The sequence below is a fragment of the Saimiri boliviensis genome, chromosome 13, assembly GCF_048565385.1.
Source record: "Saimiri boliviensis isolate mSaiBol1 chromosome 13, mSaiBol1.pri, whole genome shotgun sequence".
NCBI classification, from domain to species: domain Eukaryota; kingdom Metazoa; phylum Chordata; class Mammalia; order Primates; family Cebidae; genus Saimiri; species Saimiri boliviensis.
This window is the reverse complement of record NC_133461.1, coordinates 28,504,909-28,522,195: the sequence shown is the minus strand read 5'-3', so window position 1 is coordinate 28,522,195 and position 17,287 is coordinate 28,504,909. Positions and strand designations below refer to the sequence as shown.

Sequence of the window (17,287 nt, the reverse complement as noted above, 5' to 3'; positions counted from 1 at the left end):
TGGCATCCACCAACCTTGTCATCTCAGCAGAGGCCTCAGTGCATCCACTTCCCTTCCACGAAAAGAAGTCTCAGCTTTCAAGGCCCCATGGGACACATGCAGACTGGTAGACTTCATTAAGCCAATTTCTACTTAGAAAATGGAAAAGGAGGCTGTATTTTCTAGAATGTTGGTAAAAAGCATTTCCCAGGCCTTCAACCTAAGCCAGGCCCTGGGCTGGTCTCCTTATAATCTCATGTAATGCTGCCAAGAACTGTTCAAGATAGGCATTACTAACTTTCACCACACTTACGGGAAAACTTAGGCTTAGCAAGGCCAAGTCATATGCTAAAGGTCACATGTGGCAAACCCAAGACAGAAATTCAGATATACCTGAATCCAAAGTCTACGTTCATTCTACCTACACAGCATCACAGTGCTCCTCCATACTCTGTCTCCTCCAAAACATTCACCAGCAGACAGGAAGCTACCACACATGTGGGTAACTTCTCATGGCTCAAATAGCCAAATCAAGTCAAAGGATAAAGACAGATATTAATCTTCGCTTATATCTTTTTATGAAAAACCAGAAAGAAGCCTCTCAGAAGATGCTAGGAAACCAACCCATTACTATGAAACCCAGCAAATGAAAAATTAAACATCTACTTTCCAATGTAAACTGTATCTCAGGACAATTAAGTAGTTGGTGAGGGGACAGTTCCCTGCATAGATTTATTCCAGCTAATACGTGCAGGAGTAATAGAATGAGAATATCAGCATTTTGTAACTACTGATAAATTAATAGGTCCAGGCATAATCAATGACTGCTCACTTCACAGAAAGATAGCCAGATCTTCTGGGCCTCCTAATAGAAGGCCAAGTACTACATCTTAAGGATTCCTGTTAAAAAAAAAAAAAAAAATCTAAGCAAGACTCTAAATTTTACTATTCCTTCACAGGAAATACAGTGGACAAAGGCACATGTTAAACAGTATTATACAGATGTAATCAGAAAAGGCCAGTGTGTGGAAGATTCCAAAGGGGAAACTAGTTTTAACAAGATTCAATTTCAAAATTTTAATTTCAAATTTCTTAATTTCTAAAATGGTAATAAGACCTTCTACTATATCTGAGATAATTCCTTGTGATAGCTTAGGAAAACCTTGCCCAAGGCCAGAAGATCATTGCCAAAAGACTGGCCTTCTCTACTTTACTAGGCTACTTTGCAAAGTGATATGATAGATCTAAAAGTACCGGAACAATAATTTGGAAAGAAAATCGGGTATATCTAGTAAAACTGAACATGCATGCACCTAACAAATCAGCAATTCTACTTCTAGGTGTTACCTAGAGAAATTCTCGCATAATTCAAGTGGGCAAGAATGTTCCATTCAGACTATATTTAACAATAAAAAAGAAATGCAACCCAAATGTTCATCAACAGGGAAAACATAAATAAAATGTGGTATATTCATACAATCAGATGTTATAAATCTGTTAAAAGTAATAAGCTAGAACACAGCTTATGGGTTAATAAAAAATGTAGAACAGAAAGTCACAAAATGGTTATACCAAGTACATATGGTGTAACAATCTTTTTGATGCATACAGAAATGCGCAGTGAAATAACAATGGACTGGAATAATTTCAGTGTAACTGGATTGTGCAATAAAGAAGTATGTATCGAGTAGTATGAAAACATGGATACGGAGCAAAAACAACCATGTCCCAGTATAGGAAAAGCTTTAAGAAGTGAAAAATTGCAGTGGATATTAAAGTGAACAGAATTCTGACAGTGGGAAAGAAGAAGAGATTCTATAAACATAGTGTGGACAAAGAGACAGAGTTACGTTACAAAATGGACAAATTTGGAGGGGCTAAAGTATGTTGATATGTGAGAGAAAACAGGAGGTAAGACTGGTAAGGTGTATTGGGGGCAGATTCTTGTAAAAATGGGTTAACAGTATCTGGCCTTCTTTGTCCTAAAAAACGTGAACCCTTGGTCAGGCACTGGCAGCCAGCACTTAGGGAGGCCAAGGTGGATGGATCGCTTGAGCCTGGGAGTTCGAGATCAGCCTAGGCAATGTGGCAAGGCCCTGTCGCTACAAAAAAATACAAAAGTTAGACATGATGGTACATATCTAGTAGTCCCAGTTACTCTGGAGGCTGAGGTAGAAGGATCGCTGGAGCCCAGGAAGTAGAGGCTGCAGTGACTATATTTATGCCATTGTACTCCAGCCTGGGTGACAAAGCAAGGACCTACCTTAAAAAAAAAAAAAAAAAAAAAAAAAAAAAAGCAAATCCTGAAAGTAACATATCGGGTCTTAGTCATCATTTTTTTGCTAACTTCTCTCTAGCCTCCTTTCTTTCTCCCAGGATAGGGGCATTCTCTGTGGCTCTCAGAGTTGTCGGCCTGCAAACTACAGTCACCCTGAGAAATGATGTGACATCTCTGGCCTAGACTTGGGTTCTGTTCCTCCTCTAACAGTCTCCTGATTACCAATGTTCTTTTAATCAGTGCAGGCTTGTGAACAAATCACTCCTGGGATACCGACAAGTTCTTAAACAAAATAGGGTCAGATAGTGCTGGTGGTGACAGTAAATCATCCCAGTGCACTCCAACCAATCTCAATCCATCCTCAAGCTGCCTTTAATTCAAACAACTGCCACTCAGCATAGATTACTGGGATTTCTACCTCCTCCGACCTTCAATTCTTGGTCTCCAGGAGCTATCTGCAGCCCACAACAGGGGCAGAGCAATCAGTCAGTAATCTGCTGTCTGTCCCCTGATTAAGACATGCTCTGTGCTGGTTATAACACTCTGAACAGCCACAAAATTGACTGGGCTTTCTGATATGCGATCCCAGCTAGACTCCATTCTGAAAAGTCGTGTTTTCAGATTCAGGAAGTGCAAAAGCCTTTTTCTCTGCTTGGCAACGCTCTTTTTGTTTGCTCCTGTTGTTTTTGTTTTTTTGTTTTGAGGCGGACCCTTGCTCTGTCACCCAGGCTGAAGTGCAATGGTGTGGTCTCGGCCCACTGCAACCTCCGCCTCCTGGGTTCAAGCGATTATCCTGCTTTGGCCTCCCGAGTAGCAGGGATTATAGGTGCCTGCCACCATGCCTGGCTAATTTTTGTATTCTTAGTACAGATGGGGTTTCACCATGTTGGCCAAGCTGGTCTTGAACTGCTGACCTCGTGATCTGCCCACCTCAGCCTCCCAAAGAGCAGGGATTACAGGCGTAAACCACCGCGCCTGGCTGGCAACACTCTTTCTAATCCTACTCAGGGTTATTCCTGGCTATAATTCTTCCTTTCATGTTCATATCCAAGACTTCTTTCAAATATAACACTTAATGACAGCTCAAGGGACAGTCTCTAGGATGGCAAAATTCTCCCTTTGACAGAATAAGCCCTCAGGAGCCACTCACATAGTTCCAAAGTACTAATTTGCACAAGGCAAAAAATTAATGTTTTGAGCTCAAACTACTGTAGCCTTTATTTACGTGATCATGTAAGATTAAGCGGGTTCACACGCTCCTCCTTCAGGCTTTAGCGACTGAAACACATTGTGTGTAGTTCTGTGTGCACATGTTGCTTTTAATCTCTCCTGTGTCAAAGTACCCTGCTTCCCCACAGCCAAGCAGCCCACTCAGGCTATAATGGATATTTCGAACATCAGTCATGTCAGACCACTGTGATTTAAAAAGCATTCCCAAAGCAAGAACTCAAAGATACTTTCACACCCACATTCACAGCAGCATTATTCACTATAGCCAAAAGGAAGAAGAATGAATAAACAAAATGTGGTATGACCAGGCAGTGGAATACTGCCCAGCCATAAAAAGGAACAAAGCACTAACATATACCAAAACATGATTGAAGCTTGTCAACATTATGCTAAGTGAAATAAGCCAGACACAAAAGGACTAATGTATGATTTCACTTGTATGACGTACTTAGAACAGGTAAATTCAGAGATTACTGGGGGCTGGAGGAAGGGAGAATGGAGAGTTACTGTTTAATGGGTAAAGAATTCGTTTGGGATGATGAAAAAACTCTGGAAATAGATGGTGGTGATGAATGTACAAACACTGTGAATGTACTAAATGCCACTAAACTGCACACTTAAAATGGTTAACATGGTAAATTTTATGCTATGCATACTTTATGACAAAATTGTAAAAAATTTCCCCATGTCTCATACATGTTTACTAATGTGGTGATCTGCCTTCACCGAATTTCCAACATGACTAATAATAACTACTTTGTTCAGACTCCAGAGTTCAAAGAGGTTCCTTGTAGTTCTTCTATGCCCAGAATAACTACTCTATTTCTAAAACAAGTAGTATACTGTGTCTCTGATATCTTACTGCCTAAAAGATGGACAGAATCTTGAAACTCGGTCAAAGGAGAGATCCTGCTTTCACGCTCATTTGAGGTGGAACATGATGTTAATTGTGGGGTGGCTGTCTTAGCTGTTCAATACAGCCACAGTACAAGGTCTAAGGAGGCCAAGGCTATAGTCCACAAACAGCTTCTGACCTGGCCCTGGCCATGTCTCAGTATGGGGCTCAGACTAAATGCTGGAGTAAGTATGCTACCAATGATATGTCAGAAAAGAAGGGGTCAGATTATGGTAAAGCCATTTATTATTCTATGTTTGCAGCCAATAAGATAGTTCATAAAAAGCTGAATGATATGGGGACAAGTTGAATGATATTTCAGTAACTGTAATAGTTAGTGAAATAGCTAGAAGAAAATATACTGAAATGTTGGGTGATTATCAGCAGTCTGCAGTATTATAGGTGATTATTTCCTTTTATTATTTCATATTTTCCAGTGAGCCCTTCCTGTCTTTTTAATAGGTCACCAAGTGTGGTACCCAGATGGGCAACACCAGCATTACCTAGGAACTTCTGAGAAATGAAAATTTGTGGGGAGATCCTCCCAGAACCCTTGTGAATCAGAAACTCTGGGGTGGGGTCCAGCAATCTGTACTTTAACAAGCCTCATAGGCAATTCTTAGGCACCCCCAAGTTTGAGAAGCACTGTAATAGAATAAAAGTTTTTCCTTTTATCTGTTTTTTTAGTACCAATGCCTTCAACTGTATTCACCATTTTCCAAATCATATAAGAACAAATACGAAACCTGCCTTTGAAAAACTCTTGGTGAACAGGTTGTATCCTATTACTCAGCAGAGAATTAAAGTCCTCCAGCTAATGCAATTCTGAAAGCAGGAGATTTTGCCTGAATAATTAATGAACCCCTATGAGTCAAGACTCAGAATTTACCCCTGCACTTGGTAAAGGAAGAGGGAGAGAGAGGACTGGGGAAGGTCCAGGAAGGTTCTTGTTCCCCTAAGTTCCAAAATCATCTGAAAGACCAACCCCCATGGTGACTTGGGTCTTAGTTGATGGGGCTCAGGGCTCCTCATGGAAACCTGATGCTATCTTGGCAGCTTGCGGCCTCCACTAAATGTCTTCTTACTATTGTAGGTGTGATGACAGAAGGGAACTGTCCAATTAGAAATTCACTAGACAGACATAGAACAGAGTGGTTGCCCAGGGCTGGCAGAAAGGCCCTGCTCCTACCTACTGTAACCCAGACAATAACAAAGAGCTTTAGCTTCAAAGGTGGGGAACCAAAGCTGGCCCAGGGACTATGAGGCCATTTCATTCTACTCTATCAAAATGAAGGCTTCATAGAGAAAATGGAGGAAAAGGGACAGCATTCTGATCCTAAAGCATGATTAGTTATAGCAAGATCTAATTTTTAGCTAATGTCTCTAGCCTGTAGTTGTGTCAACTGCTCCAAGCCTACCCTACCCAGACTCTATCATGACGCCTGGGTTGTGAAGACACAGAAGGGGCCTGCCCTGGCCAATTCATGCCATCACAGAGAACTGTTTTCTGAGGAGCTTCAACAGATGCTAGGTGATCACATACCTTTTGGCTTTACCTCCCCACAAAAAGATGAAATGCCCAAATATTGTAGGTTGAAAAGTATTCCATCTAGGTATCCCCATCCACCTTTCTGATCCAGCAGGCCCTCAAAGTTTCTAAGAGTTTCAGTGGAACACTGATCACTGATCTCTGACACGTGATGTCAGGAGGAAATGGGACAGCAACAGAGGTGGAGGAGGTGGGGAGGGACGGTCACTGTCACTACAGCATTCAGCAGTCAAGGGACATGGAGAATATGAGGACACCCTGCCCAGTACTGGGAACCTAAAGACACAAGCAGGTCAGCATCTGTTGTTTTAGAGGCACCTTGGTAACTTTTCCTCCACAGTGGACAGAGGGCTCTCAGGGAGCTTGACACCCAGCAGTCTTGCTGCCAGTGGGAAGAGCTCCAGCCAGGAAGGCCAGGGCACCTGGAAGGCTTTACCTCCATGATGGGACTGGATGCCAGCACCTTCTCTTCGATGTTAGTTTCACTGGCCGAGCCGCCAACGGTGGCGAAATAGCGCATGGCATACTTGGCTGACACTGTCTTCCCGGCTCCAGACTCCCCACTGACTATGATGGACTGGTTCTTCTCATCTCTGGAAGGAAAAAAACCTCTGGTCAGTCACTGGCCATGGAAAGTCTCTGCTGCCATCCAGGGACTCTGTCTGACAAGAGCCTGAGCCTCACCAAGAGCAGCTCTCCCACTTTTAGGGAAAAATGTAGAGAAACAGTGTTAACATAGTCTGCCCTCCCCCCGGAGACTTTCACATGTTCTGAAAGCAGGAGGAAGAAAGCAATTCTGACGGGGCATGTACCCTTGTTTATGGCCTAGAGCAAGAGCAGTACAGACAACTGGCCACTCTCTCGAGATACCTCTGGGTGCGATGCCCTAAATTTCTCCCTTACGCACACCTTCTAAGAATTCACAAGCACACATAAGCTGGGTGTGGTGGCTCACGCCTGTAATCCCAACACTTTGGGAGGCCAAGGTGGGCGGATCATGAGATCAGGAGATCGAGACCATCCTGGATAACAGACTGAAACCCCATCTTTACTGAAAAAAAAATACAAAAAATTAGCCAGACATGGTGGCATGCACTCAGGAAGCTGAGGCAGTAAAATCGCTTGAACCCAGGAGGTGGAGATTGCAGTGAGCCAAGATCATGCCACTGCACTCCAACCTGGTGACAGAGCAAGACTCTGTCTCAAAAAAAAAAAAAAAAACAAAAAAAAACAAAAAAAAAACACAAGCACACACTTTCAGTTATATCATCTCCCCCTGTTTCTCTAACAGTCCCATCTTGTGCCACTGTATACATTACAATTTCTTTAAAAACACGGATCTTTTCTTCTCCTCTTACATTTGAGCCTATCATGCCAGCAGACACAGTTTTGAACATTTTTGTTTATACAGATAGGTCCCAAAGGACATTCTATTATCCACCAGGATAATCTTGCCTCGAGTTTCTCGGAACTTTTATAAAACTACTATCAATTTCAAAAAGCAGGATCTGAGTCAGACTGAACATAGGCAAAAAGAAGATACTCTACATCAGCTAGAAACCCATCTGTATGTATCCCTTTAAAACAGGTAGTAGGAAGACAGACAAGCAATGACAATTACAGCTCAGTGGATGTACCTAGGAGGCCACAGAAGCCAGTGTAAGGACGGCCAGGCTGGTGCCAGGAGACCCAAGTTCTAAACCTGTCTTCAGTTGGAAAAGAAGGGGGTAGATTAGATGGATGTTCAAAGCAGGGAGTGAGGACAAATGTTTGGGCCACAGTTTTGGGAAATGGTTTGTAAGGGCTGCATTCCACCACCCACCTCCCATTCACAAACCCACAGTCAAGAGAGCAAGCACTCTGCTTTCATTCCCCAGTGTCTGTGACCGTACGTGGCACAAAGTACAAACTCAATATATATCGCTGGACCAGAAGCAACTTAGTGCTCCACTAATCTAACTCCCTTCTTTTCTGAATGAAGACAGGTTTAGAACTTGGGTCCCCTTTCACGAGCCTGGCCCTCTTTACACCAGCTCCCATGGCTTCCTAGGCAGAATAGGCTAGAAAAGACCAGAGAAGCACCACAGGGGCCTTCCCTGCCTTACTAACTGTCAACATGAGTAGGTTATAGCTTATCGGCACAGGTGAATGAATGTCAGCCTCTCTTCTGATCGGGGCTAACAGCTGGAAATGTGGTGGGACAGAAGGGAACGGTTCAATTAAAGATGAACCAGACAGAAAAGAACCAGGCTGGAGGTGGGAGCCCAAAGCAGAGTCATGAGGTAGCTGAGATGAAAAAATCCTTCACCATGAGCTGCTCTTCAAGCTCAGCAAGAAGCGTCCCAGCTCACACAAACAGTTAACGATGGGGAGAGACGTGAATGGATGTGGGTGGCTAGTTGACACTGTTGAGAAGACAACGCCGAAAAAAAAAATCTTTCAAATTTGATACACAACCAATTACTTGAAAATTTATGTTGAATCCTACCCAGTATTTGGGGGATGGAATTGCCATTGGCTCTCTGAGGTCCCTTGTAGTTCTAGGACATCATTGTAGTCAGAGCATCTGCTTTTCTCTCCTTGCTGCTGTGAAATCTCAACATTGAAAGGTAGCCCCTAAAGCAGCCTGGGTATGTTTATATTGCCCCTTCTCATTTAATTCTGTAATACATCCCTAAACCTAGAGGATAATGACAGGTGTCACCTCTACTCCTAATATCTTCATTACCAAGTCCTTAGAGAACTGCTCAAAGCACAACCATCCCAGTCAACTAAGTACATCATATATTTGGCATTGTACCTTTGAAATAGACAAATTTGATACTATCTTTACAACTCCCAGGGCATCTGCAACAAAGAGAACTAGATGATAGCAGCCACACCCAAAAGTGTAGAGTTCTGTCCCAGATTTGTGTGTTTAGCTCCCAGACAAATGGATAAATTTAGGATGTTTCTAAGCCTTGATCCTCATCAAAAAACCAGTTAGGATGCAGAGGTATATACTGTCCCAAATACTTAATAAGGATCCCAGGAAAACAATACACAGCTGCCAGAGGGAATGCATCCCATCACTGGAGGAGGGGAGATGGGTGATGCTGTCAGGCTCCTGCGGCAACACAGCATACACAGGACGCTGGACTACAAGGAGACCCAGAGAGCAGGTTACACTCGGCACAGACAAATGAGGCACACATCAGTGATGCTTGTCACTGTTCACCTATAGCATCAAGAAGGGAATCGCCCTGCATGTCACTGGGAAGTGACTGAAAAGTCATGTGCTTTTCAGGAAAGAGAGCAACTCATACAAGGCATACAGAAGTCTGAGGAAAAGTGGGCTCTCCTGGGGGTAAGTAGCCAGGAATAAAAAGGGGGAGTAGGAACAGTAAAACTGGCAGGATGCAAAAGGCCAATGCTGGTGTTCTGATGAAAATGGACATACATGGCTAAGAAATTATCAAGAGTTATAAAGAACTCCAAGTTTAAAAAAATCTTTACACTTGAGGCATTTTTGGGGAAACAAGTCTGGGAAGTCAGCGATAGTGCTAATTCTGCCTAACTTCATGGATGTTAGATCTGATGCTGACAGATAAAGTCAGATAAATTCACTTCTTAAACCAACAAGCACCATTCAACAGCTTCCCTAATTCAGAGGTAAAATGTCTGGAAAAACTGATGATTTTTACTTAGCTTTATTGTACTTCTTTTGCACATACCAGGCACTCCCCTTCCTAGGCTAGGGTAGGACCAGGCTGTGCCTGTAGTCCCAGGTACTCAGGAGGCTGAGGTGGAAGGATCCCTTGAGCCTATTAATCCAAAGCTGTAAGTTATTGCTGCACCACTGGGCAACAGAGCAAGACCTCAACTCCTAAAAAAATAGAGCAGGTGTGCATTAGGCATATACACACTATTCTGTAACAGCCCACAAAGCACAGCATGCAGTAGCTCTCCCACTGTGTTCTATGTATGTATCCACTTGCCTAGTACTGGAACCCCAAAAATGGACATTAACAACAGACTTGAATTTGAACCTTTATTGCACCGCTGATTAGCTATCTGACTTTGGACAAAGCAGTTAACTTCTTCGACCTTCAGATGATCTCAGTTCAGTCTGTTAGAACTTTGATCCCTGAAGCCCAGGATCTCCTAAATAGTCACCATGATTAAGATATCTAGGTCTCAAATAGAAATTCCATTTGACCCAGCAATCCCATTACTGGGTATATATCCAAAGGATTATAACTCGTTCTACTATAAGGATACATGCACACGAATGTTCATTGCAGCACAGTTTACAATAGCAAAGACCTGGAACCAACCCAAATGCCCATCGATGATAGACTGGACAGGGAAAATGTGGCACATATACACCATGGAATATTATGCAGCCATAAAAACGATGAGTTCGTGTCCATCGTAGGGACATGGATGAACCTGGAAACCATCATTCTCAGCAAACTGACACAAGAGCAGAAAATCAAACACCACATGTTCTCACTCATAGGCGGGTACTGAACAATGAGAACACATGGACACAGGGAGGGGAGCACTACACACTGGGGTCTGTTGAGGGGAAATAGGGGAGGGACAGCGGGGCATGGGGAGTTGGGGAGAGAGCATGGGGAGAAATGCCAGATATAAGTGAAGGGGAGGAAGGCAGCAAATCACACTGCCACGTGTGTACCTATGCAACTACCTTGCATGTTCTTCACTGTACCCCAAAACCTAAAATGCAATTTTAAAAAAGATATCTAGATCTCTAATTTATCCTAACATTCCCTCCAGATTAAATTGCTAAAGCGCAGTTCTAATTGCATTCTTCCCACTCAATAAAGTTAAATAACTACTCATTGCTTATCAAATCAAGTCTAAGCTTCTTAGTTGAGATGTAAACCCTTCTACAATGCATACTCCTAATGCTAAAACTCTTGGTAAGTATGGGGTTTTGTGAAAAGGGTACTGGGATTTTAATCTAAAGGATCTTCCCTGAGTCCTGGTTCTGCTGTCAACAAACTCTTGTTAAGTCACTTACCCACGTTATAGAGAACACCTCCCCCATCTTACATATTTACTGCAAGATTGTGAGATGATCTCTGTATGTTTTTGTTTTTGTTTTTGTTTTGATACAGAGTCTCACTCTGTCACCTAGATGGCGTACAGTGGCACAACCACAGCTCACGGCAGCCTCAATCTCCTGGGCTCAGGCAATTCCCCAGCAACTTCCTTCCCAAGTAGCTGGGATTACAGGTATAGGCCAGCATGTCTGGCTAATTTTTGTAGAGATGGCGTTTTGCCATGTTGCCCAGCTTGGTCCTGAATTCCTGAGCTCAAGCACTCTGCCCACCCTGGCCTCTCAAAGTGCTGGGATTACAGGTGTGAGCCATTGCCTGGCCTATACTTCTTATAAGACGGTGGTACCAAGGTTCAGCCCAACAAGTTGGGGAAATAATTGCCTTCTGGAATGCCTAGGTGGAGAGTCAGCCCTGACACCCCACCTAAGCATCCCAGAAATCAATTATTTCCCCAGCTTGTAAAGTCCCCCATTACTTGCTTTGTCCTACTTTTAAGACCTTGTCCTATTTTGTCTTCTATTGAAGTCAGTTCCAGTGAGGTCATTTTGCTTGCTGTGAGACTTTGGGTTGCTTCTGTTTTCTGGTCCTCCATCTTTCCATCTCTAAAGTAAAGGGCTGTGACCTGGAATTCCCAAGTATTATTGCCTAACTTTGACATTTGATGATCTTGTGACTAAAATCCTAACAGGAAGTAGGGGTAGGGAAAAGTTTAGTTTCAAATCATGGCGATTTAGGGCTCATTAAGAGGGAGATGTTTATAAGTATGGAATCTGGCCCAATGTCCTTCAAAAATATAACCAATGTGTGGCTCCATCCACCCAAGGACTTGGCTGGCAACTTGCATCAATCTGCTTTCCAATAAAGCCTTCTCTCCTAAGCCCAGTAAAATTCCTTTCATTTACAAGAAGTAAACCATTGGCAAGGAATTTAGTACTCAGCCATGATTCAGGTCCACAGGGTCTTCAGAAAGTCAGACAGCAAAAGACCCTTGAAGGCCTCAGACTAGAGTACGGGATCCTGAGGTAAGGAACTCAGCCATTCTGCAGCTTCCTGGCAAAAGACCTGACAGCCAGTTCATCCATACACACCACCCTCCCAGTTCTCTTGCCCCCGCTCCTATGACATCTGAGGCCAGAATCAGCTTCTGCTAAACTACCCTACTCCTCCTATATTTCCCACCAAACCACTGCAATGCTTTAGGCTGATGAGCAAGATCAATTCCTTCCTCCCCGTTTTTGGGTGGGGACAAAAACGTTTGAGAGTGATGCAGGTGGCTGTCAGGGCACCCGAGGTCCCTCTGCTCAAAGAAGGGGCCTGCTGATCAGTCACGAAGGCACCCAGAGTGCTCCATTTTGAGAAATTCCACTAAGTGTTATCTTGTTTGGGTTTCCTGAGGGGTGTAATTTGTCACCTGTGGTCTCCCAATCATCTATACGTACACAGAACCCACAGGGCAGCACTGCTCAAAGCATCTCAGGACTGACAGAGCATCTCCAGGAAAGCTCCAGAGGTTTCACTCCCCAGCAACCAGCTCTGCTGTGACCAGTGAGGCCAAGTGTCCCACTGCAGACTTGTGTGGCACCCGTGGTATCCTCCCTCCTCAAACAGCAGGTTCTCTCAGCCACACTCAGTTCACGTGTCACTAAATGAGGGCTCACTGTGGGCAGGCTCTGTGCTTTCATCTCGAATTTCCAGGGCTCCTAGCATCCAAGCCTATCCTTGGTACCTCCTCTATGTAAGTGGCACCAGTCTCTACTTACTCACTCCAGCCAGAAATATAGGAGTCACTGGGGATTTCTCCTTTTCCCTCAAGCCCCACATTAGCACATCCTATTGAACTCTTCTGCAGGGTGTAGTCTGTTTCCTTCTCTGTACCTTTTCGTTCACACCATCATTGTCTCTGGCATGTGTTACAATAGAAGCTTTCCAGCCTGTACTCTCCTCCTCTAACATGTCCTTACGGAACTTCCTGAAAATGAACATCGGACCATACCTCTCCCTTGCTTTAAGCCTTCCAATGGCGTCCTTCAGTTCTCGAAGTAAGGCCCACATCCACTGTGTCCAATGCCCTGGGGAACCGAGCACCTCTTTCCAGCCTCAGTGCATGCCACTCTTCTATTGGGTATGTTCAAGCCACACAGGACTTCTTGCATTATTCTCTCCCACCTATGGGATGCTTTATTCTCTGTCCCTGCAGTGACCTGAAGCTGTTCCAGTTCAAACTGATAATCCCGTTCTTTGATCTCATGGCTCTTAATGCCTGGTCCTCAATCATGTCCTGCCTTATGGCAGCTCATCCATAGCTGCTATTTAATGTAATTAACCAACCATCTATTTACAATGTGCTCAAATGGTTTATGAGACTCTTAGCATGTAGCCTTTGTCATAAAATCACTGGATGCCAGTCTTCCCATTTTAATTAAGAGAAAACTGAAGTTTGGAAAAGCCAAGTGATATACCCAAAATTCCTTAGCTAGTGAGACACTGAGCTCAGATTCGAACTCAGACTTCCATCTCCTTGCACAATTTTCCACTGGGTTATACTTTGACTTCTCTGCATTATCATTGCACTCCTTCCTGTATAATAAAGCAGCCTTTAATAAATCCCTCCATAATAAATTTAGCCTTAATTTAACATTAAATATGCATCGAGGTCCTCAGTGCTGGCTGGCTTGACATCACTTCTCTAGAAGCTCCCCACTGCCCTGACGATCCTACCTTCATAGCACTCACTCTACAGTGTAATACATTTTCTTCATCTATCTAGTGTTCCTCCAACCCTGGTCTCCCCATTATAACCTAATCCCATGATGGTCAATCACAGATACAAGGAATTGGATGGGTGGGTTGGCACCTGGATTTTAAGAGGAGAGTCCTTAGCAAGGGCTGTCATGTACAGCAGTACAGGCTGAGCCCAGTGTCTGGAGTCCCCTCAAGTTGTACAAGCTACTGCCTGCAAACATGGTGGTCCCTGCCCTATGCTCAGCCTTCCCACGGGAAACGGGACTGACTGGTATGTATGGGGAATGGGAGGGAGTTGGGCCTCAGAGAGGTACAACTGTGTTTACCTGAACTGCAAACTCCCTGAGGGTGGATGAAGAGGTGGGAAAAACACTCGCTTAGGCCTGACATACACCGTGGTTGCAAAACAGGCAGAAGGGGAAGCCTGCCTTGCCAAGCCACCACAGAAAGGACACCCCATCTCTGAACCGGTCATGAAGCCCCTCTATCATTTTCCTCTTCTGTGACAAATCATCTCAAGTGTGTCAGCAGAATATATTCTGTTCACTAATGGAAAAATCAATCTACTCCTTCTTGTCTATGTTTACACACTCTAATCTTATTGTCAACACTGTCACCAAAACACAGACCACCTACAATAGTTTTAAAAGGACTGTGCTAGAGAATAGAATACACAGAATTTTAAAAGAATTTCTGTCCAACAAAGATATTTGTTTCAGTACCATGGACAGTATTGATACTTGGAAGACAGGGTAGGAAAATACACTGACAATGAATCTTGGAAACAATGGTGACTTAAAATTATAATACTATATATGGGGTGGGCACAGTGGCTCACACCTCTAATCCCAGCACTACTAAAAATACAAAAATTAGCTGGGTGTGGTGGCAGATGTCTGTAATTCCAGCTATTTGGGAGGTTGGGGCAGGAGAATTGCCTGAGCCTGGAAGGTGGAGATTGCAGTGAGCCAAGATTGTGCCACTGCACTCCAGCCTGGGTGACACAGCAAGACTCAGTCTCAAAATAATAATAATACGATATATGGTATATTTTCATGATAGATTCAAACAAGCAAAGTGAAACATAATGCTAAGAGAAACAAACACACAAAACTGTATCAATATGAAAAAATCTATTATAGTGAGGAAAGTTAGATACAAGGAAGAGTCCAGTGGAAAGAAAAATCAGATTGGGGGAAAAGGGGGTTATGTGGGGAGAAAAGAGTAAGGCTGGGGAACAGAGGTAGGTAGGTTAAGGTAGAGGTCAAGTCAGGTGAGACAGGATATGAAAAATTACGGTAAGTCAGATTTGGCTCAAAACAAAGCCACATAATTACAATTATTCTAACATTCAAGGGCTTCCTCCTAAGATTGGAAACACTATAAATAACATTTCTGCTGCGAGAAGGGGCTGGGCCAGAAGTCTCCAAGCAAGAGAGTCTACAAACACTTTCGGCAAGACAGCCAAGCCTGAAAGTGCGGAGGAGATGTTTCCCAGGCACCTGTTGACATTTTACTCTACCATACCCTCCCCTCCAGGGCAGGGCACCACTCAGCCACAAACCAGAACTCAAGCCAAGCCATTCAGAAAGGCTGTCATGAATACTCACTGGAAATGGCATAATTGACATTTGGCAGGCAGAGTCCCAAGTGTCTACTTGGTAAGATTAAAATGAACCTTCTGATAGTATAAGAGATAAGTACTTAGTACATTTAATATCCAATATCATTTTCCGACTTCAGCTAAACAGTCACCCTTGGAGTGCTGAGCTTTATTTACAAGCCTCCCAGGTGTAGTGGGATATAGGCAGCAGCGAAATGAATCTGCCTCTTCCTCTTGCTGGCTGTTTCTGAGCAGGGCTGTCTCCATCTCAGATAAGACAGCTTCACAAAAGAACCCAGGGAATGCCACCCAGTCCACCACATCATGGGCTGACAGGCCAGGTAGAGGAAGACAGAACACTGGTTAGGGCACGCCTCAGTGTAAATGCAAATGTGCCAATTTCCTTGCTCTTAAAATAAGGGGCTGGAAAATTATCCCTAGGATCTCCTGCTACTTCACATTCTGTGATTTCAGATCCAGGTTGCACTGGAGCTGTGTGATACATTCCCTATCAACTGAAGTTTACAGAACTGCTAATGTCCAAAATATGCTGAAATTCAGAAAGCTGCAAGTTTAGATGAAAGTGAGTCACAGAGGCATGTGGTTTCTGTGATTTTATCCTTTACAGACTTATTCTAATGATGTCATTAGCTAGGGGTGAACTATGATACACACACATAGAATGTGTAGCCCGTTGTACCAAATAAACATGACTTTTCAAACTCACTTATCTCACTTCTTCCTGGAAACCATTTTGCAGCAAAGGAGTATATTCAAGTAAATTCAAATAAAACGACTTTTCCTTGGTCAGTAGTATAGCTGGCATTTCAGCCAGGTGCATGTGAGTAACTGATTCCAAAACCCATCCTCTTTCTCTATACCACACTGTCTCTTTGGCATGCCACCAGTAAGATACAAATCTTGTATTTTTCCTTTTATAGATACTGCTCCATTCCTTTTTAAAAATTTAGGGCATCTTTGAAGGTCAATGTCAGCATCTTCCTCACTTCTCCAAGTGGCCTCTGAGGTGACTTCCTCTTCCTTTGTGATTGTAACTGCTGCCCACAAGTTGTCCAAACTGGTATCTCCCCAGCCCAGATACTTCCTCTGAGAGCCAAACACATATGCACAACTGCCCACTGGAAAACCGCACGTGGAGGTTGCACAGGCACTCCAAGGCCTGCATGTCCCAAACAGCGCTCTTCAGCTCCCCACCAATCTGCCCTTCATCCTGCCTTCCTGAGGGATGTCTCGGCAGTGAGCAGGGAACCCGGGAACTGCCCTTGATGCCCTTCTCTCCTTTACTCCATGAGGCCAAGCTGACTGTACTGCTTTGAAGTTTTTTCTAATCCACCCCTGAAACCCTGTTCCTCCTCCTTTCCCTCCTAGATGCTACCACAGCAGAACTGGTCTTCCCATGACAATCTATCCTTACTCAATCCATTCCCCCTCATTGCTGCTGGAAACATATTTCCAAAACACTCACCTGAATGTTCCCAGGGCCTGCTTAGCACCCTCGCACCAGACCCTGTGGCACAGTGGGTATAGTTAAGGCCTCTAGCACTCCAGGTCCTGTACAAGCTGTTCCCAGAGACCATTCCAAGTAGAGGTGGCAGGCCATGCACAGGAGGGGACACCATAGGTGGTGTTCAGGGAACAGGTAATGCTGACTGCACAGAATCATTATTTGTTCATCGTAGACTGGTTTCAATCCTGGCTGTACATTAAGAAATGCTCGGGGAGCACAGGAAACTACTTCTTCTGGATCCCACACCAGACCAATGAGATCACAGTCTCTAGGGGGTGATGCCCAGGCATCTGTTTCTAAAATTCCACAAGTGCTTCTAATATTCTACTAGAACATCAGTTCTGCTAGGGACAAGAAGCACTGCTACAGACTGAGCTTTGTGAAATCGTTCCTACATAAACATGTTCAGGTACT

The 17,287-nt window shown here is 43.8% G+C and overlaps 1 protein-coding gene across 3 annotated transcripts in view; it reads right to left on the bottom strand.

Annotated features, from left to right (window-relative positions):
• Positions 1–17,287, bottom strand: part of MYO5B (myosin VB) — a 386,934-nt gene that overhangs the window by 181,647 nt on the left and 188,000 nt on the right. For all 3 annotated transcript variants that reach the window (XM_003926074.4, XM_010336832.3, XM_074383485.1), the window contains exon 5: positions 6,368–6,524. In XM_003926074.4, the coding sequence (XP_003926123.3) occupies positions 6,368–6,524 (157 nt within the window). The remainder of the gene's footprint in view (positions 1–6,367; positions 6,525–17,287) is intronic.